At 39.9% G+C, this 20,777-nt stretch overlaps 2 protein-coding genes across 2 annotated transcripts; one reads left to right on the forward strand and one right to left on the reverse strand.

Annotated features, from left to right (window-relative positions):
• Positions 1-515: 515 nt before the first annotated feature.
• Positions 516-10,134, reverse strand: uba2 (ubiquitin-like modifier activating enzyme 2). Its single transcript, XM_047596595.1, has 17 exons — positions 9,904-10,134; positions 8,277-8,360; positions 8,103-8,173; positions 6,737-6,801; positions 6,548-6,648; positions 6,322-6,443; positions 5,468-5,535; positions 5,239-5,360; positions 4,999-5,098; positions 4,501-4,652; positions 4,310-4,403; positions 4,121-4,233; positions 3,866-4,021; positions 3,689-3,785; positions 2,936-3,041; positions 2,679-2,821; positions 516-1,871 (listed from the first exon to the last, which is right to left on the reverse strand). The coding sequence occupies exons 1-17, from the start codon at positions 10,042-10,044 to the stop codon at positions 1,651-1,653; spliced, it is 1,956 nt and encodes a 651-aa protein (XP_047452551.1). The 5' UTR covers positions 10,045-10,134; the 3' UTR covers positions 516-1,650.
• A 2,248-nt stretch (positions 10,135-12,382) lies between these two features.
• On the forward strand, positions 12,383-20,711 carry lcat (lecithin-cholesterol acyltransferase). Its single transcript, XM_047597540.1, is given in 8 exon segments — positions 12,383-12,786; positions 15,018-15,174; positions 15,455-15,525; positions 15,528-15,569; positions 16,654-16,749; positions 17,799-18,023; positions 18,135-18,330; positions 19,253-20,711. Coding segments are annotated over 8 exon segments (1,305 nt in total). The 5' UTR covers positions 12,383-12,626; the 3' UTR covers positions 19,611-20,711.
• Positions 20,712-20,777: the final 66 nt, after the last annotated feature.

The raw sequence follows: 20,777 nt of genomic DNA on the forward strand, positions 1-20,777 counted from the left end.
ATAGTGAAATATATTTTATAGAAATATTTGTAATCTTTATTATCGAGAGAGCGTCAATAAACAATCGTTTGATCAGAGATTTGAAACTTTAGAACTCAAATAATGGAAAACTTGTCTTATTTTGCAGAACATCATGAACATACATGTCTTCCTCATCTTTCCTTCCCTCCGACTGTAAAACAGCCCTTTAACGTTTGGCTAACAATTCTCTCACAACAAAGTTTTTGAAAACCAAAAGTTGTCAACAGAAAGATCAACATGTTCTGTACACACATATCTGAGATCAATTTTAAGCTGAACTCTGATACAACAGTTCAAAATGTGATAAGAATCCCAAAAATATGCATATACAAATTGGTCAACAGAAAAAAAAACATCTGTATCTGTTTCTGTGATGTGACAGTACAGTTCAGGCTGGTTACATATATAGACATAACATATTCCCAAATAGGCACAAATCACTGTTACTCAAGGACTCGGTAGAGACTAGACAATATAAGACAAAACAAGACGCCTCTGTAATAGGTGAGTTTATTGTCTTCATCAAATTGGTCCAAAGTGGCTCTCAAAGCCTTTCAACAAGTCAGCTCACAATGAAATATGAAAATATGGACACTGAAGGATTAGACTGGAGCAGGAGCTCAAACACTACACTTAAAGTCAGTCTTTTTTTTCTTTTTCTTAAATGCTATTTAAGTGCAGGACTCGACTGCTGCTAGATCCAAGTCCAGTTTAACCTCTGCAGTAGGTACGAGAACAAACTGACGCTCCATCTCTGCTCTTGTTTTCACGAACCGTCTCAAAAGTGACATAAAGCAATTGTTACATGTTTACATTTAACTACTGGTAACCTGGGCGTAAGCCGCTTGAGCTTAGCATCCCCCTCAAGCCGTTTCAAAGGGTACAGTTCAGTTTTGTTTTCACGAGGAGGCACGTTAGCTCCTGTGTTTTAATTTAACGTTTTAGAGCTGGACGCCCCACTATGGAAAAAGTCCTGGAGGGCATCGTTGATTACAAAGCTGCAGCCAAAAACATGTTAGCTCTAGAAAAGAGGTAGCAAACTAACACCCCCATGGCACAAACTGGCCACCAACTCTCCATCAGTGCTTTACCGACCCGGTCACAGATATCAACAGCACCGACGGGCAGGTAGGCAGCCAGAGGTCGGCCTTCCACACGACAACAGCTCAGACCAAAAGTTACAATCCAAGATGTTTTGGTTTTAAATCGTATTCTTTTGAAACTTGACAACAAAGCACAAAAATCACCCTGACTTGTGTAGCATGTGAAATACAGTACGTTTATAAAAAAAATACAAAAAAGCACTTTTTCTTTCTCTTTTTTTTCTCTTTTTACTCTAAACATCGAGAGAAGCATTTAATACGGTCCAGAAATGAATAAAAATAACAGGAGAGGATGATGGTGTGTCTTTCCAAAACTTTTTAAAACGTGGAGTCTATTTACAGCGTCACGTCAAGAGAGCGGAGGGAGTATGAAAGCACAAACAGGAAGTGACTAAAGACGAACCAGGGCAGTAAATTCTTCTTCATAAAAGAGGTGTTTTGTTTAAGCCTAATGTCTCTCGAGTCAAAACGACAAGCGTTCAAAGAGGCCTCAGTCCTTCAGGAGACTAGGAAGGGATGGACGGGTTTAGTCCAGAGCGATTATGTCATCGTCGTCGTCGTTGGCTGCTGCTGCTGCTGCTGCTGCTGCTGCTGACTCGTCTGTCCGAGGGCGCTTGGTGGACGTCTCGCCACTGTCTGCGTTCGAGTGCTTCCTCTTCGTGCCGCTGCTCGCAGCCGCAGAGCTGGACGCTGCCCCTTCCTCCTCATCGGAGTCGACGATCATGATGTCGTCGTCCTCTGCTGGAGCTGAGATTAAAAGAGAAGAAGATCCTGATTTGTTTCCACAAAAAAATTAGCACAAACCCAAAAAAATATATGTGTAATCAGTTAAAATTGAAGACTCTCATAAAAAGACAAATGAACACCTCGAATGCAAAATCTAGATGGTGGAAAGTTTATCTGGAGGCTTTCTGTTGAGAACCGATTACGCTCCAGCAAAGATCTGCCAGACCAATCAGATCATTCGGGCAGAGATTTATGTGGTGACGATGAGAAACTTAGCAGCGATGTAGTCATACACATCATCTGAGCACCATGGAATTGTTGGGTGTAGGACTATTCAAAGATATGTGCAAAGATACATTTTCCCCCCTGTATTAGATACAATGCTTGTTACCAGACTAATACTCCTATAAGAAACAAGTTTCTCACCCTTGTGATTCCTTAAGGGCAGTTTTGAAGCTCAGTGTGGCGTCAACAGCCACTGCCATCTTGACAGTGCCATGGCAGACTCAGATAATTAAAAAAATGCCATCTGTCACTTAACTTGGCAGCAATAAAACCCAAATCTGCACAAATTTAAATCTTGATACAGTTTAAAATATGTTTTAAACATAACTAAAAAATTAGTTTTTTTGGACTGGGCTGTAAGCATTTATTTCTGTTATAAAATTGGACATTTAACATGGACGTCTATGGGGACAGACTCGAGCTTGGAGCCAAGACATTAGCCAGACATTAGTGGAACTGTAGTTTCACATTCCAGCTTCATTTTTCTGGACTGTGCGTCTATATGTGTTATATTTAGCATAAAGACATAACAGTGACGCTGACCTTTAGAGGACGTGGACGGCTGGGCAGAGTCCTTGTTGCCGTTGGTGATGCTGTTGACGTCTTCCTGCTTAGTCTGAGGGGGCGGAGCTTTGTCTGGGGCTTCGCCTACCACCTCAAACTCTACATCCCGTTCTAGTTCCTCACTGCCAATGAAATGAATAAAAAAAACAAATAAGAACAACTAAAAGTATTTAATATAAACATATTCTGCTTTCCATTGCATTCACACATTCACACAGAGGAACAGAGGCACGTACGTGTGCAGGACATTAACGAGGAGTGTGTAGTCTTGGAGGAAGTCGTCGACTTGGAGGCGGCTGCCATTACGGATCCCAAAGTCAGAGAGAAATTTGCTGTTGTTGGCTGTGAAGAAGAAAAAGACAAAGTTACAACTAAGAATGCATTGTTTTACATTCCTCAACCTTGGATGTTATATCTGTAAGACTGAAGAAAGTGTAAGGAGTGTGAACAGAGATGGTATTTACCAACCCCGCCTGTCGTGTCTGGTAAAACTGAAAAATGCAACTAAAGCGCCCCCTTCTGTCCAAATAATCTCTTTTTTTATGCATTAATCCTACTGAAGGCGGTTTGTCAATTCAAAATTTTAATTGCAATAAATTTGGCTACATTTAAAAAAAGAAAAGACTGTCTGATTCAAAACTGATCTTGATCCGATCCTTTAAATACATGCTATTTCCTGCATCGTCTGAACAGATCCAAAACATCACACAACAGAGAAGAGCTGGACAAAAGCAAAGACTAGAGGTAAAATGTTGGGGCAAATCTCTGGAACGAACATGAGATTTGGTTTTGAGTAAAACTCTTTTGAAACTGAATTGTCTTTAAATGAATCGATATCGAATCAAGGCCCAGACTAGCTAAAAGAGATTTTCTTATTGTTTCCACCTTCTGCCTCGTCTTCCATCTGTCCATCATGCAAAAATCTAACAACTATAATCCTTAAAAGCTGTGCAACTTTAATTCGTTGCTCCATCTCGTTGCCTCCTCACCTTCTGTCTCTCCTTCCTCTGAGGAGATGAGGATTGTTCCTTTTCCGTCTTCTATCTGAACATCTGGAGCCACCATGCCGAACCTCTCCTTCAGAATCTGAGCAGAAAGAGACCCGTCAAAATCAAAACCCAACTCTGAGTTGTGGCAGAGGGACGTTGTGCAGTCACGTTAATTACCCTGTCCTGCAGACAGAGGACTGTGGTTTTGTGGACGTTGAGTTTCACCGTGACTTCGGGTTTGCTGGCGCAGACGTAGCAGTTGGCGCTGGGCGGGTCCAGGATGCAGGGGACCAGCAGCTTCTTCCTGAGGTTGGGACACTTGTTGAGGAAGATCTGGAGGGAAGACAAAGACGGAGGATGTCTGTCAGATCAGCCGATACTGAATACTTAAAAAAATAAATAAATAAATCAAGGCAAAAGAACTTAACCGACCGTGCGGCAGGATTCCAGTTCCCCAGACAGGATCTTGAGCCCCTCCAGCACAATGAGTCCAGCGATGACAGCGTTGGTTGTAGCAATAGCCGGGATGATGTTACCTGCCATCGCTGGAGCAAACAAATCAAATTAATCACTTAATCTACACTCTTGATTAGAAACATCAGGGGCCAAAGTAAGACTTACACTTCACATCAAAGCGGCTCTTCATGTTCATGCTGAAGATGTGCATACGTAGGTTGGCTGCTGCAGTGACAAAGTCCATGGCTGGAGGGTCATCCTGCGGAAAAAAGACTCAACTGTCATAATACAGTGGATGCCGTATTTAACTACAGCGCCGCAGTAAAAAAGACATTTCAGAGTCAAGTCTTATTTACCTTGTCCCAGACCAGCTCAGCGCCTTCGCCCTTCTCCTGCAGCTGTGAGCGCAGAGTCTCCACGCTGTGTTGGAACAGCTGGCAGTAACCCCAAACACCCAGAACCTGCTGATCCTTCAGACCGGACGCTGGAGCCTCCTCCTGAGGACACGCTGGGACACACCAAACAAACATGTGTGAACATGTGTGAGACCAGAAAAAAAAGAGAAAACTACACAAACAGTTGACAAAAATGCAGAATAATGTTGGAACTGATGAGAATCTGACATGTTTAGAACTAGTTTCTTTATCGGTTAATCTATAGGTTTTCTCATTTAACTGATTAATACTCATAAAACAGTGGAGCCCAACGTGACGTCATTTAATGTCTCGTTTCTTTTTCTGAACTAGCCAACACACAGCTGCTCTAAAATCTGCTATTTATTGTTAATTTGATGCAAAGCAAAGCAGCAGCAGGGATGATCGTCTCTTTGTGTCGTAGGACGTTTAAAGACTCACCACTGTTCTCTAGCTGATGCCAGTCCAGAGGTGTAGGCGCTTTCCTCTTCTTCCAGAGCTTGTCCATAGTCAACAGGTACATGATGTCGTCTTTGAAAAGCTGAGGAGAAAAGTCACAACAAAGCGTGTTACGTGAGGCTCTGTACTGAGGTCCAGGTGCCACCAAACTGTTACGATGCGTCGACATTTATCGCTACAATCAGACGAGACGGGGGAGTCGTAGATGAACCTGACTTGTACCTTGTTGAAGAGTTTGACCGAGTCGTATCCGGTGGAGCGAGCCCATTCCTTGGTGGAGACGCGCCTGATGTCTCCGTCCTTTTCTGAGGCCGTGGCCCGAGCCGCCGTGTCTTCAGGATTCCCTGTTTACAGCACACATATTGTAGCTTTCACACACAAGTTTTTTTTTTAATCCACAAAGTATAAAAAGTTCCCTCAGAAATCAATCAGAAATAAAACTCTCGCTCACATGCTGCCTCTGGGTCTGCTGTATCGGGGGACACCTCCTGATCGGCGTCCTCTTCTCCGAACAGTTGACTGTAATTGCAGAACACAGACGAGGTAAAATGAGTGTACATGTCTTTTTATTGGTGCTTCATAAGGATCTAAGAGCTGCAACACGTTATTTTTATGCTGACACTAATAAAAATTCTTATCGATTTCAACTAATTAAAAAAAAAAAATTCATTATTTACTGCATTTGATTACTCAGGAACAATACCACTTAGAGTGATTCTGACTTGTATGACAGAAACTTCAGAGTCTTGGTTTTCAAAAGAAACCAAGTACATCATTCAATTTACTCTGGTTTACTTTGGGTAAAGACGCCTGCTCACACACTCATCTGGTACGGCCTTATTAATATCGAACACGTCGAGAATTTAAGATTTAAAATCTCACAATAAATAATCTGAAGGATATCCGGTCGTCTGTGTAAGTTTGAGTTTAAAGGAATCGAGTTTATTCACGCACGTTTGAAGTTTCTCGAGTGCCACTTGACTTTAAAACCAAGAAGGATTAAATCACATATTCAACAGGTAGGGACAGGCATGGATAAGATTTTACTGATACAGATTTCATTATCAGTTCTGCTTATCGATCCGATTCTTTGTCGATTCCTTTATCAATTCCTCCTGTGAATTTTTGGTTTAGAAAAAGCTGGCGTTCGCAGTTTTATGTAAAAAAAAAAAAAATGAATTTCTTATTGAGATAAGAGCTTGTGCAAGTAAACAAACAGGAAACTGGCCACTGGACATTCATCCCCAATGAAACGCCTTGATTTCTAGTCAATTCAGCTTCGTTTTGATGAAGAATGAGCCTTACTTGAAGAGATATTTGGCCCAGACGATGCAGTGAATGGGCTCAGACGGCGTGTTTCTTATGGTGCATCCTGGGAAGGTTTTCTGTGTGGGCTTAGGTTGGCACTCGTAGCACTCGGTCATTCCCTGAGGAAAGTTAACAAGATTTATTTACATCATGCATACATACTTTTACAGATGTATTAAAATATCAATGCAACTGATGAATAATAATAATATATATATGTCACCTTCTTGATAACGGTGACTTGTCCCAGGTAACCAGCAGTGCCGCTCTCTATCAGAGGGATATCGGCCGCCAAACACATCCTGTTCACGTGGTTACGAGCAGCTGTTGGAGACAATGAATGTTTTATAATGAAATTATTTGAACACGTTGGCTGCAAATAGTGACATAAAAATGTCTCTAAGGACGATACCTCTGTTATCTAGAGCGTTCATCACCAGCATGAACTTTCTGAAGAACTCCACGTTGTAGTCGGGGCTGTTGGGTGGAGAAAAAAAAATATCAGTATCACACAAGTTTTTTTTTTTAATTTCCTCTTCATACAGGACAAACAGACTGTCAGTTTCCGTTTTTTCTCCACGACACAAGAATTCCTCCGAGAATTTGCTTTGTTCTCATAGTGTTTCTATGTCTGTTTGCCAACGTTAAAGCTGCCAAATTTTGAAGGAGAACCAACATCCCAAAACATGTTCTCGCTGAGTGGAAAAACTTTTCTCTGGAAAATGAAGTCAGAAAGAAACTTGTAAAGTGTGCAAAGTAGATGGTTATCGAGGCAGTAGTAACAAAAATAAAACAGAACAGAGGCGTCTGCTTTGGGTTTCCTGGGAAGCGTGACAGAATTTATGGCGTTGAATGAGCAGAACATTAAAAATTTAGACAGGAAACTTCTTCACTTTCATTATAGTAAAAATACTAAAGAAAAAAAGTATAATATTCTTGTGACTGTAATGTGCCGAGGCATAGAACTAAATCCTCCCAAACCGTCTAATCTGTAAGAGGAACAAGTTACCACCACACAACAGAAACTGCAGCAACTACCTACTTAAAAAAAAAAAAAAAAAGAAAATCTCAAACACTGGTTAAAAACAAATCAGACATGTACTCACATAGCCTGAATAGTTTTTAAATCTGATGACGTACTCTATGGTTCTTGGACCATTAACGTTTCGATACCGTCTGTCTGTGTCCTTTTTGGTTTGTTTTGACATTGTCTGCGTCTGGTTCTGTAATTGTCTGTTGTATAATTGTTGTTTCGAAGTCTTCTCTGTCTGTGTTGTGTACCTGCCCTGGGACAACGGCCGAGTCTGGCACATTTACACCGATGACTAATGCATCAATGCTAATGAATGTGCACTGTCCCAATTCAATAAATTAGTAATAATAATAATAACATTTCTGGAGGAGAGAACACAGGTTTTCTAACTACATTAACTTTGACAGCCTTGTTTATTGGACTTAATACAGCCGTAAGGTGCACATGTGATCTGGGAGAATGCAAGATAAAGAAGAGGCCTTTATGAGTCGCCAAGGGAAGAAATTTTGTTGATTTAAGATCGGCTTGGGACTTGGCCAACTCTGACAATTAAAAGATTGCCAGCATAAATAAAAAAAACTTGACTGTGACATCTCTTCTTCCATCAACTGAAAGATAAATAAAAGTGCAATAATACATAAACCAAGTTGCAGTGAAAAATGGGAAAAGAGATAAATCAAATCTCATTAACTTCAACTGTGCTTTAAACCTCAACCTGATAAATTTGTGACAGAGAGAAACTCACTTCATGATGCTGTCGTGGTAGGCAGTGATGTTGGCACTGGGACAGAACTGCAAGGCACTCTCCTTTGCCACCTGAAAAGTAACAACAGAGGTGTAAACATCAGTTTAACCTATTGTGATCTTAAACAGGACTTAAGACGGGTCTAGAGACAATCAGTCTGTGGCGTTTACAAACCTGTGCTTTAGACTTGCCAACATGCTTCTTCTGGAAGAGGAACTGACGGTTCAGGTTGCTGACATCAATCGTGTCCAAGTCAATCTGAAGAAACCAAAAGTTGTTTAATTATAAATCAGACATAAAAACATGCTTGGTCCCATCAGCTAATGGGTTTCTACACAAACAATAAATAAAATATGGCAGTGGAGTATGTTTGAATATTATCATCTCAGGAGCGCCTGCAAGTGTCCTGCAAGCGACTACTCAAACAATCAAATACTTTCTCGGGTCATGTTAGAAGATAAAATGCAAAATGTTCACTGGTTCGAGAGCGTCACATTTCTTGGTCTTAGGTTACTTAAAATGTTATATTTTGGAGTTCTGCAGCATAGTTTGGACAAAAAAAGACTTATTAGACATGGGGGCATTTCTTCACTAATATTAACAGATTTTTTTTTTTTTTTAAACAAATTCTATATCAATCAACTGTGAAAACACTCCTCAGACGACTTGTTCCAAAGTAATACAAGAAAATCCTTAATACAGCTCAAAGGAGTTTAGAGGAAACCTGTCTCTCAGTTTAATGTGTACAGGGAGCTTTGTTGTCGTTACTCTAACCCCAAACCCTCAGACAGTCGCAAGTGTCAAAACAATAACCAGTGATATAGTCGAAAAAAACAAATAATTGAATCAAATAACAAACAAATGAGCGGTTACGCTTTAACATTCTAAATAGTAACCCCAATCTCACAATAATAGATTGAGAAATTAATATTTTAGATGGATTTACTAAAGAATAACCGTGTTTTCTAGCAGAGTAAAGTAAATATTGTCATTTTCTTGACAGTTGTTGCCCGTTCATGTACTTGTTTCACAAGTGAAAGCAAATGCGTACTACTATAGCAGTGCTGCATTTAATCATAGCTGCATGAAGATTGTGGTATTCAGATTTTGCTTAAAATAACTAGGAAATAGTACTGTGTTGCACTTTCACATTATTTTGTGATTTACATGAAAAAAAAAAAAAAAAAAAGAGAAGTCACCCCAGGGCGAAATAAACTGTTAAGAGACATGTTAGTGAGCTGAATGACCACTTAAACCAATAAATAATAAGAACTCCTGGCAGCCCTACAGGATGCTCCGCCTTTTTGTTGTTAGGCTTTAATGAAGCTAATGTTAGTACTCCAATTAACAACACATTTCAAGGAGCCCTTGAGGTGACAGTTACAGAAACTCAACAACTAATAATATTTTTCCCATTATGGGGACATGTTGGCCATTGTTACTATGAATTAGATCTTATATGACCTTAAAAGTGCTCAAACAATTAGCTGTCTAACTAAGCATGTCTAGTTGGCATTTAGCCACCTTAGCTACAGAGAAGCTAACTTAGCTGTGAGTAGTGTTAATGGCGCCAACGCTGTAGCTACAAAGCTACGCTACAGTCCGAATCTTTATAAATTCGTGTACACGCCTGCCCTCTTTACGATATAAAGGCAGTCTCATCTAGCCACCACAAGCTCCCGCAGTGTTTTTTTTAATCTCTGAATGCCACGTCTAAGGAGTTAGCCGGAGCACCATTCACCCAGCCTGTGCGGCACAAAGACCTGGCTAGCTGCGTTAGCACCAACAAACATAAACGAACCACTTCGATGTTCTTGAAGCCGGTGAGGACGAGGTTCTTCAGCAGCTCGCAGCCGATCCCGCCTGCCCCGACCACCAGCACGCTGCAGGTGGAAAGTGAGTCGGCGAGGTCTTTTCGGAGGGAACCCACTAGTTGGACCATGTTGATCGGCTAGAGACTAGAACCAGATCCTGCAGCACCGGGAGGCTAGGAGCTAGCGGCTAGCTTTTTTTTCTTCGAAGCCCCACCCACTTCCGGGTCATCCGACTTCTTCTACGCTAGAAATCTTTTATTTACTGTATTTGTTGATGTAGCGCCCCTCTCTGTCTGGAATTCAACGCGCAATTAAACTTTTAATTTCTTTTACAATTAACCCTTTATAGGGCACTCAGTGAAATACTTTGACATGTTTTAATGTTTGAAATTTTTGGAGAAAATCAAAATTAATGAATTGAACATATATGGTTCCTCACCTTTTAGTGGTAATTAAATGTAAACATGTATTTATATCATTAGAAGGTAAGTGCTGATTCAGACACTTGTTGACATACACATTAGACAATATTAGGCCACTTATTCGTGGTACCTGATAGAGCAGTTAAGCTCAGATGCCCTTGTTGTGCACACCTGGAAAGCATAAAAGCATGAAAGTGTTTATTAAAGTAAAGTATTTAAAGTATTTACACCTTTATAAATAAAAACTTTGGTAATGAAGAGATCAAGCGCTTTCACATGTTTGTTGTGGAGTGACTGAAATTCTTGGTACAGAGAGAAGTACGAGGCCGTGACCTTGTGCTCCATTTACAGCAGCCAAACGTGTGTAAAAAAAAATCCATGGTCTGTGGTAACCTCACGTGTACAGGTTCACGATGTTGAGTAGGACAAACGAGTGCAGGTCGTGCAGACAACTGAAGAGCAATTATGTGGTCAGAGAGAAAAAACAATCTCTTGTGATATAAAGCCTCCACAAATCAAACAAACTTCCACCATGATGAAATGCTCTAATTAACGGATCATGCTTGGACAATCAGTTCACCTGCTGTGTTTACGAAGCCTGAGGTATTTCTGCTGCTGCTCTGTATCCAAGGTGACAGCAAGATGTGATGATGCCTTCATGTAGAGCCCGGAAATACTAAGGTTAAAGAGTGGTATTCTGTGTCTATAATGAGGACATAGGAAGCTCAAATAAATATTAGCCATAACTTAAACAAAGACATAAAATCATCTGTGTGATTTTTCATCTTGACATAATCAGGCCATTTACTGAAGCAGAAGTAGCTACATACTATACAAAAAACCAAGAGTACATTAGAACATGTTAACATAAATTAGATATATGCATAGTTCTGATATATTTGTATAGATACTATCAGTATTGCAGATTTAAATAGATTACTTTCCCTCTAATATTAGCTCACCAGCTAAATATGTGTTTTATTATGTAACGGTCACTTGCAAGTTCATTAGGTACACTGAAGAAAACAAATGCATTGTACTATAACAGTCCTGCGTTAAATCTTAGCTTCATCAGCCTGTTAAGTTATGAATGACTTGTTTAAAAGTCCACCACTCAGCACCACCACTCAGCACCACAAACTACATCCTCCACAATTATCATTCGCAGGATTGATATATTGAAATGCATTTGTTTTCACTAGCGTATTTTATCGTGTTAAATTTGGATTTGTGAAGGACCTTTACAAAACTATAATTTAATCATTTTGTTTATAGTACCCACAGATATGTACTAATGATTGGGTTCTCTTTGTCTAGATATAGATAGATAGATAGATAGATAGATAGATAGATAGATAGATAGATAGATAGATAGATAGATAGATAGATAGATAGATAGATAGAATCACAAGTCCATAAAAAGTGTTTAAAAAAGTACAGTTAGGTGGAAATGCAGGAAAAGTATACAAATCTAAATAATATCTTGAACGGTAAATAATGACATAAATAATAAATGTATGTTATACAAGTGTAAATATATAGTATTTCCACAAAACTATACAAGACGTAAGAGGAGATGTAAATACTGAATAATATGTCTAAAATATATTAGATATATCATTTGTAAGATCTATAAGTTATATGTACTTGTGCCAAAAAGTAAACACGTTATTGAAGTAGCAGCACTGCACCTCTTCTCTTTGTTTTATATGTTACACAATACGTTATAATTACGTGATCATTACAGTTACAAACTACACAAATGTTCATCTTTAAATCCTGGATTTCTTTTTTGTTTTTTTACAAGGACCGTGAAGGCAGCAGCAGCAGCAGCAGCAGCCGAGACTCAGCTGGAGTGAGAGTAAAAGTTTGAGGTAGGTATTTCTTCTTATTTAAGAAGTGTTTTCTAGACTGTTTGTCTCACAAAAACGAAAATGTGTCCCCTCTCAGTCAATCATTGACTTTATGTTGCGTAAAGACAAGTGTGATTAGGAAGAATCGATAGGGCAGTGGTTAACAACCTGTACACGTTTTATTTGTCTGCATGACCAATGAATCCCCCTCACTGTAAACCACGCATTAACAAACACACTGCGGAGTTAATCGCCGCAAGTTAGGAGGGAAGAGTATTTACCGCTTAGTGTGTATATATTTATTTCCCTACAGCTGTGACATCGCGTTTTCTTTTTTTTTTTCTTTTTTATCTCTGCCCGCCTCTGCCTCCGCCTCCAGCCGCACACAACCGAGACAAAGCTCCCTCCGACCGCCACATCTGCTCCACAGCCACCATGGGTCCCGGAGGAGGCTTGTTCCCGACGCTGCTGCTCACCTTCCTCTTTCTGCTGGGCCTCCATCACTCCTCGGGTTTCTGGATCGTCAACGTCGTCTTCCCTCCCAACGCCAAAACCAACCAAGTGCCAATCAACAGCACCCCGCCTCTCATCATTGGTGAGTAGCAGAGACTCTCAGCTTAAACTTCTAAATTGGGGTCATCATTTTATGACACGTCTGAGATGCAGCGAGCTTTTGCTTTTTGTCTGCGCACTCTTTTCAAAGTGGAGCCAGAAATGGCACCAAGTGTTCTTTATGTGTTTATTTAATATGAAGTCTATACAGCAGTGACATACAGTCTGGCTGTCTGTGTGGGCTGAGGTTATCAGTGAGGTCAAACACTGCACTCTGTACATTTGACCCTGCACCCAAATCATCATCATTTTCTCCAGCACTCAGACTTTTTACAGGCTCGGGGGTGATGTTTGGTGGTCCAGCTGTGATGTTCACGCTTCAGATGAAGGGTTTTTATTTTAAAACCTGGTCCTCACGACACTTTTTGCGTGAAGACATCCCTACTTCTTCTCAGCCACCTCAACTCACCATCATTCCCTCCTGATTTCCTGTCAAATACTCTAATTTGACAACATTGGGAACACTGGTGGGGGATAAAAGCATTCTTGTATAACTATGCTTCATTTTTAATTACTCTAAGGTTTAGTAGGATTTAAAAAGTACATACAAAATGTATGTCCTCATGTGTGGACACAGGGATTATTTCACTGTATGTTACAATAAAGTCGCCAAGTTAATACAAAGACAGAATTGCAAACAATGAAATCCCAACATCCTCAAACGAGTACTTGCTAATTAGTTATGAGGAGAATGGGTCTAAATGAAGCAAATAAACTTCCTCAAACCTAAAACTTAATGTCCCCATATGAGGACGCAGGGTCTCGAGAGGGTAACAGTCCTGCACTACATCTTAGCTACATGATTTTTTACTTTATGCCGAAACAATGTCAGAAAATTTGGATGGATTGTGTAGTTTGTGGTGCTGGATTGAATTAAAAGTGTTTCTGTTATTTTAGCCCAGCCCACTGGCTAAAATGGGGCTGCCAAAATATTAGGCACACTTCTTGGTACAAACTGCAGCATCTAATATGAAAAAATATGGTTGAATCAATCTTCATAAGGACAAGAATCAGCAGCAATGTTTATATGAGGATGTTTTCACTACTGTACCTAATAAAATGGCAGATTGTTGACTGAATGAAAAATCATCCCAAGCCTATAAAACATGTATTAATATTTACGCTCTCTTGCCAAAACATTAGGTACACTAGTGAAAAATAAACAAGCTGGGCTGAAGTGAAATGAGGTTGCCAAAATATTAGGTTGATTGGACATTTATGTTTTATATATTTTTATAAATTTTCCCCCACAAATTAAAATTTCTTTAAACACACATTAACACGAATCCAACACTCATTCAATTCAACTCCTTCGAGTCGGGGGTCCTTGACTGGAAAAATGCTGAAAACTCCTGGTCTCCAAACGCAGGACATAAATGGACAAGACAGGAGCAGGAAGTAAAACAGTTTTAATGAATCTAACTAACTACTCTTACTGCAAACGTAAGAATCAAAAGCAAGAAAGGGAACTCAGGAAGCACGATGAGACATGCTTGGTACATGAACCAGAGGGTAATTAGACAGAACTGGACACACATGAAACTAATGAGGGAGGAACACAGTCATACACCGATCAGGCATAACATTATGACCACCCTCCTAATATTGTGTACGTCTTCCTTGTGCCTCCAAAACATCAGAGAGTGGACATGGGCCTTCTGAGGGTGTCCTGTGCTGTGGGGACCACTAGGTCGAGTGGTGGATCATCCAACATGATCAGTTTAGGATCTAGTGGATTTGGCGGCCAGGTCAAAAACCTTGTGCTGTTCTTCATGTTTTTTTTGAGTTGTTTGAGGTGTTTTATGTGTGTGTCTGTGTCAGGCTTCGTCCTGTTGCCATCAAGGAGTGTCATTGCTGTGGGCTGGTATGGGGTGTCCGGTCTTAATGTTGTGGCTGATCAGTGTGTAATCAGAGGGGAAACACAGGCAGGAAGTGGAATAGGACACATAACACAGTTTTTCTACTTTTCTCAAGTTGAAAATGTAAAAAGAAGGTTTCATCTTTGTACTTTACTTTTTTATGGACCTCAGGTTTTAACATTTTCTGCTTTTATTTCCTTAAAGTACATAGAAGCTCATTTGTTTTTTTTGTACTTCATTCCCTTGTGTTTTATTACCTCATTGCTCAGATTCTTGTTGTGAAGCAGCAGCAGCAGCAGCTCCCCCTCTCTGCTCCGCGTGCTCTTTTTGTTGATTTCTGTATTCCTCTGTCCAGTGCCGGGAAACTTGGGGAACCGTCTGGAAGCCAAGATAAACAAGCCCACGTTGGTCCACTGGATGTGCTACAAGAGGACAGAGACGTGGTTCCCCCTGTGGATCGACCTCAACATGTTCATGCCGATAGGTGTGGACTGCTGGATCGATAACATACGGTAAGGCCTATTGCTCCTCCGCACCCTCTCAGCAGACTAATCACACCTCTATAGGTGAAGACATAAATATCCACAGATCAGATTTTAGTGTAACAGAAGCAAAACACAGACGTCTGCTGCGCTGCTCACTTTAAATCGGCTTAACTTGTCACCACAGGACGCACTAATTAAACTGGGGAGAGCAAAATGTTTTTTTGTTTTTTACTACTTTCTCAGGACAAAATGTTTTTTTTTGCCAATAAGTGAAAGACGTGAGCGTCCACCTTTGTTTGTCCTCCAGGCTTGTTTACAACAGGACCACTCGGCGGGCGTCCAACTCACCGGGGGTGCAGGTGCAGGTGCCAGGATTTGGCAAACTTATTCCATAGAGTTTCTTGACTACAACAAACTTACTGGTGAGGAAATGAATACACATATTCTGGTGGAGTTATTAATAAGAGTTAAAGTTGAGGGTTGCTTCAGTTTAAATGGCAGAATGAAGATAAGATTTAATGCAGGACTGTTATATTAGAATACATTCACTAGTGTACCTAATAAACTGGCCAGTGAGAGCATAGCTGCTTAATCTCAGTCTGTGTGAGCGTTTAGTCCTGAAATAAACCTTTCTCATATTGGTGATGTAATGAATACATATAAGCATATACACTCCCTTGCCAAAACATTAGGTACACCAGTAAATCCTCATGCTTGTCTGTTCTAATGTTCAGTTTATGTTGCGTCATAAAGGTTTTAATTCAACTGGAGGACGTAGTTTGTGGTGCTGTTAAACTGAACTAAATTAAAGAAGTGTTTCTGTTATTTAATCTAGCCCACTGACTAAAAATTGATTGATTGATTGATTGATTGATTGATTGATTGATTGATTGATAACTTTATTTATTTTTAAACTAATCCTGAATAACAGAACCTTGATGGAGAAAAGAACTAATGCAGGACTAATATATTAGAATACCTTCACTAGTGTACCTAATAAATTGGCCAGCGAGTGTATAGCTGCTTAAGTGCAGTTTTAGTCTTAAAACTGAGCGTTTAGTCTTGAAACAAACCTTTCTCATATTTCTAATAAAAACTATTCGAACTATAGATCCAAACTTGCCAAAACATTAGGTACACTGGTAGCAGTCCTACACCAAGTCTTAGTTTTATGACTTTAATAATGTTCAGTTTATGTTGAAACAGAGTCAGAAAGGTGGTGCAAAAACACATGGGAATCAACATTTCTCTCGGTTATTTTAAATCGCTGACTAATACCAGAACCTCCATGAAGACGACATATAGTGCAGGACTGTTGTGTTCGAATACATTTGGCTTCACTGGTGTACCTAATGAATTGCCAAGGTACAACTTTACATCTTTTCTGGTGGATTGAAGAGCTTGGGATTCTGTTTTTCCTCTGTAAATTATTCATAAAAGAATAATTAAAAGATTAAAGTGGATTCAGATCTGTGAGCTGATTGCGTCTGCCTCTTCTTTCTTCAGGTTACTTCTACACGATGGTGCAACATCTGGTCAACGTGGGCTACGTCCGAAACGAGACCGTCCGCGGGGCGCCGTACGACTGGAGGTTAACGCCAAGTCAGTAGCAAAAAGACACGTGCACCCTGGACACGCTCACACTTTAAGTACTCTGTTATCCAGCCTTTGTGCCATATGTAGATTTATTTGCTTTTTATCTCAAGAGACATGTAAATGTTACAGGTCTGGTACTTTGCATGTGTAGGCTGTGAAGTGTGATAACTGCGTCAGACAGGGAGAGGAACATTCATTTAGAGTTAACTGAATGGTGTAAGGTGGAGGTTTTATCAGAAAACTTGTTGTGGCTGAAAATTAAATGGATGAGAGGAGTCAGACAGAAAAGTGTGTGTGCGCGCGTGTGCTGTAAAACCAAAACAATGAGCTGAAGGATGCTAAAATGCTCCAGTGAACTGAAGAGTCAGGTGAGACGAGGACAGGTCTGATTGCTCCGGTCTCAGTTTTGTTTTTCATGACCTGCGTGGACCAGCGGGGACGTTCTTGGTAATAGTCTTTCCAAAACAGCAGAGGGCGCTGCTCCATCATCCAAATACAGCACAAGCAGCTTCGATGCATCTTCTACAACCAAACTATGTGCAAGCTGAGGTCTCAAAGAAGAGAATCTGCTCTCTCTTGCTGTGTCTAGACAGAGTATATTGAGCAGTGATGTTGTGTTCAAGGCACCTCATTCAGCCCAATTTGATCTCAAATAGACCGAACTAGTCAAATAACAGCATAATAATCTATAAGTATCAACAGCCCCAGATTTTTTCCATTTCTTTTAGGGCAAAGAAGACCAAGTAAATTAGTTAATTAGTTAATTATTACAATTTTTACACAAAATAAGTGCAATTTGGGCTCATTGCTGTCTGCTGTTTAGTCCTGGGTCTCAGTGTTGAGTTCTGTCCACCTCTTACTTACTAAAATAGTGGACAAATTAGGCATAGCTGTTATTTTCATTGACAAATTGCAGTCCATGTAACTTTTACACTTACACTGACTCCGTTTGACAGCTGTGATCTAAACTGTCCTGATTTAATGGCTTCCACATGCACTTACCAAAGTTCCTGCCTCCAGCCTCTAACCCTCTCGTCACCTGTTCGCCCTCACAGACGAGAATGGAGAGTACTTCACCAAGCTGCAAGACCTGGTTGAGGAGATGTACAGCCAGTACCAGCAGCCTGTCTACCTGCTGGGACACAGCATGGGCGGCCACTACGCCCTCTACTTCCTCAACCACCAGTCCCAGGCCTGGAAGGACAAGTACATCAGGGGCTTCATTTCCCTCGGGGCACCGTGGGGGGGAGCTGTGAAAGCACTTCGAGTCCTGGCTTCAGGTAAATATTTCTCATCTAAAATTTGGATACGCACTGTTAATACAAGCGCAATAAAAAGGCGTTTCCTTCTGCGCATGTGCTCTTCCTCTCAGACTTTTAATCTTATTCCAGGTGAAAACGACGGCATCCCCATGATTTCCAACATAAAGATCCGAGAGGAGCAGAGGATGGCGATGACTAACCCCTGGATGCTGCCGTCCGAGGAGATCTGGCCAAAGGACCACGTGTTCATCTCCACACCGACCAAGAACTACACCAACCGGGACTACGAGCGCTTCTTCAATGACATTAGCTTCGAGGATGGCTGGTAACTAACAGCTTTATTTTATTTGTTTTTATTTCAACTTGATTAACAATTCGATTCCAACTATGAAAGAAACACCTGTTTTTTTATTCTGTAGTCTTAGTTAAATATAAAGAAAGTTAATATATGTACTAAAAAAATTATTTAACTCAATTTGCATAATTCAGACTTTTGTTTAACAAAAATGACAGCAATTGCAAAAATGAATTCAGACTGAAAAGGTTTGGAAATGAAAGTTAGAGGTTTGTTATTCACACCTGATGAATCCTGCTTCGGTTCTCTGTGAGTTTACATTAGCCCCAACACACGTCAGAATTGAGTCTCGTTGTATTTTGGGTCATGTAGACTAGAGGTTTCTGAATTCAGACTTTATTTTCAGACGTTAGATGTTTGTGGAAAGAAAAAAAAAACAAGTATTATGAGATTAAAATACAAATTCTGACTGTATAAGTATTTTAAGAAAAATACTCTTAGATTAAAGTTAGAAGTTTGGGAAAAACAACAACTGAATTATGACCTAAAGTCAAAATGGTCAGATTTAATTTGCAAAAATTAATACTTTATCAAAATTGTGGACACGGCGAAGGACATAACTACACATTTAAAAAAAACAACAACAACAACCTTTGAATGTCTGCGTTAGCTGTCTCGTAACCTAGCAACAGTAGCACAGGAAGCTGGGACTAGACAAAGGGTATGTGCACTCTGAACTGAAACTGAATCCAGACTGAAAAAAGTTCGGAAATGAAAATCAGAATAGAGACCTCCGAAGCCAATTCTTCATCTCTGTGTGAGGTTGCGTCCGGCTCCAGATTTTCACAAACAAAGAAGCAGGCTCCAGATATATTGAACTATATCTGTCACTCTGCTTCGCCGGTTTCGTTAAATGTCAAAAATGTTAACGATGCCCTCGTGTTGGTTGCAGGCACATGTGGGAGGACACCAAGAACCTCACAGGTGATCTCCAGCCGCCCGGGGTCGAGGTGTGGTGCATGTACGGCGTGGGGCTGCCGACCCCCATCACGTACGTTTACGACGAGGAGTTTCCGAACGGGGACCCGGTGGACTTTGTTTACGCTGACGGGGACGACACGGTGGACAGCTTCAGCATGAGTCAGTGCAAACGCTGGGTGGGGAAACAGGAGAAGCCCGTCCACGTGACGGAGTTCAGAGGGCTGGCCCACCTGGACATCGTGTTCCACAACAAGGTGCTCAGCCAGATCCAGGACATCCTGGAGGGCAAATCAGACACGCCCAAAGAGGTAGACGTCAGATTAGAATAAACAGAGTGCCTGGTTCTTACACATCTTTGTGTCACTTTAAATATCAAACAAAAACATACATTAGTACCTCCTGTTTTTATCAAGCTAGTGCAACAGCTTCAAATCAATCTGGACTGGAGGAGGAGAATCTAACCCTCGTATCTAAACTGAAGGCTGACTACTTGACAGTGTGGCTTTGACTCTGATCTGTTTACTTATATTTCAACAATGGGGATTTTTTTTTTCTTCTGATAGCAATTATAACATAACTTAGTGGTAATCCTGTGAAAAAAAACTGTAACAATCACAATAATTACAAACAAAGTGTATTTTATGTTCATGTATGTTGTGTCGTTTTATGCCAAGGTCCTGTTACATCATCATTTAACAGATAGTTACTGTCTATGTTATAATTATAATGTTTCCTTGAGGATTAATATATTTTTTGAAATCAGCACACTAAGTATTTTATTTGACGATATTAATTACTTTTTCCTCTGTCATGCAACCTGCACACACGTATGGAAGAGGATTAGACTGACTAAAAAAGTTTTATGAAGGTTGAGACTTTTTTTTCCTCTAAATTCTCAGAGAAAAAAAAGAAAGAATTCTGAGATTAAGTAAAACTTCTGACTTTATTTTATTTTATTTTTTTTCTCAAAATTCAGAGAAAAAAAAAAGTCAATTTTGTTTAACGTGCAAATTTGGACCGTGTAAATCTGTACAAAATCTAAATTTGACTTATAAATCCAAAATCTTACTTTATCTCTAGATTCCAAGAGGAAAAATATGTTTATGTTGAAAAAAAACCCCAAAATATTTTGAGACAAAAATTCTAATTCCTATGCCTATAATCTCTGAAAAATATGTATGAGAAAAAGTCAAATCTCGATGAAAGTTTGAAGTTGAAAGAATTAAGTTGAAAAAAAAAACATTTGGAGGTGGAGAAAAGTCACAACTTCTAGTTTTATTTTGTTTTTGTTTTGTTTTTTTTTGTTTTTTTACAGTGCAATAATCATTTTCCACACATGGAAACCAATGACATGTAATAATATATTTGCAGTACTGTTAATAAAAACATTATTAAATGTGTCCAGTTGAAATAAAACATCTGATGTGTCAGTAGCTGCGTTATCTTGTTTTGCTTCCGTTCGACGACATCTGCGATCGATTACTTTTGACTTGATT

This window comes from Mugil cephalus, chromosome 10 (genome assembly GCF_022458985.1).
Source record: "Mugil cephalus isolate CIBA_MC_2020 chromosome 10, CIBA_Mcephalus_1.1, whole genome shotgun sequence".
NCBI classification, from domain to species: Eukaryota; Metazoa; Chordata; class Actinopteri; order Mugiliformes; family Mugilidae; genus Mugil; species Mugil cephalus.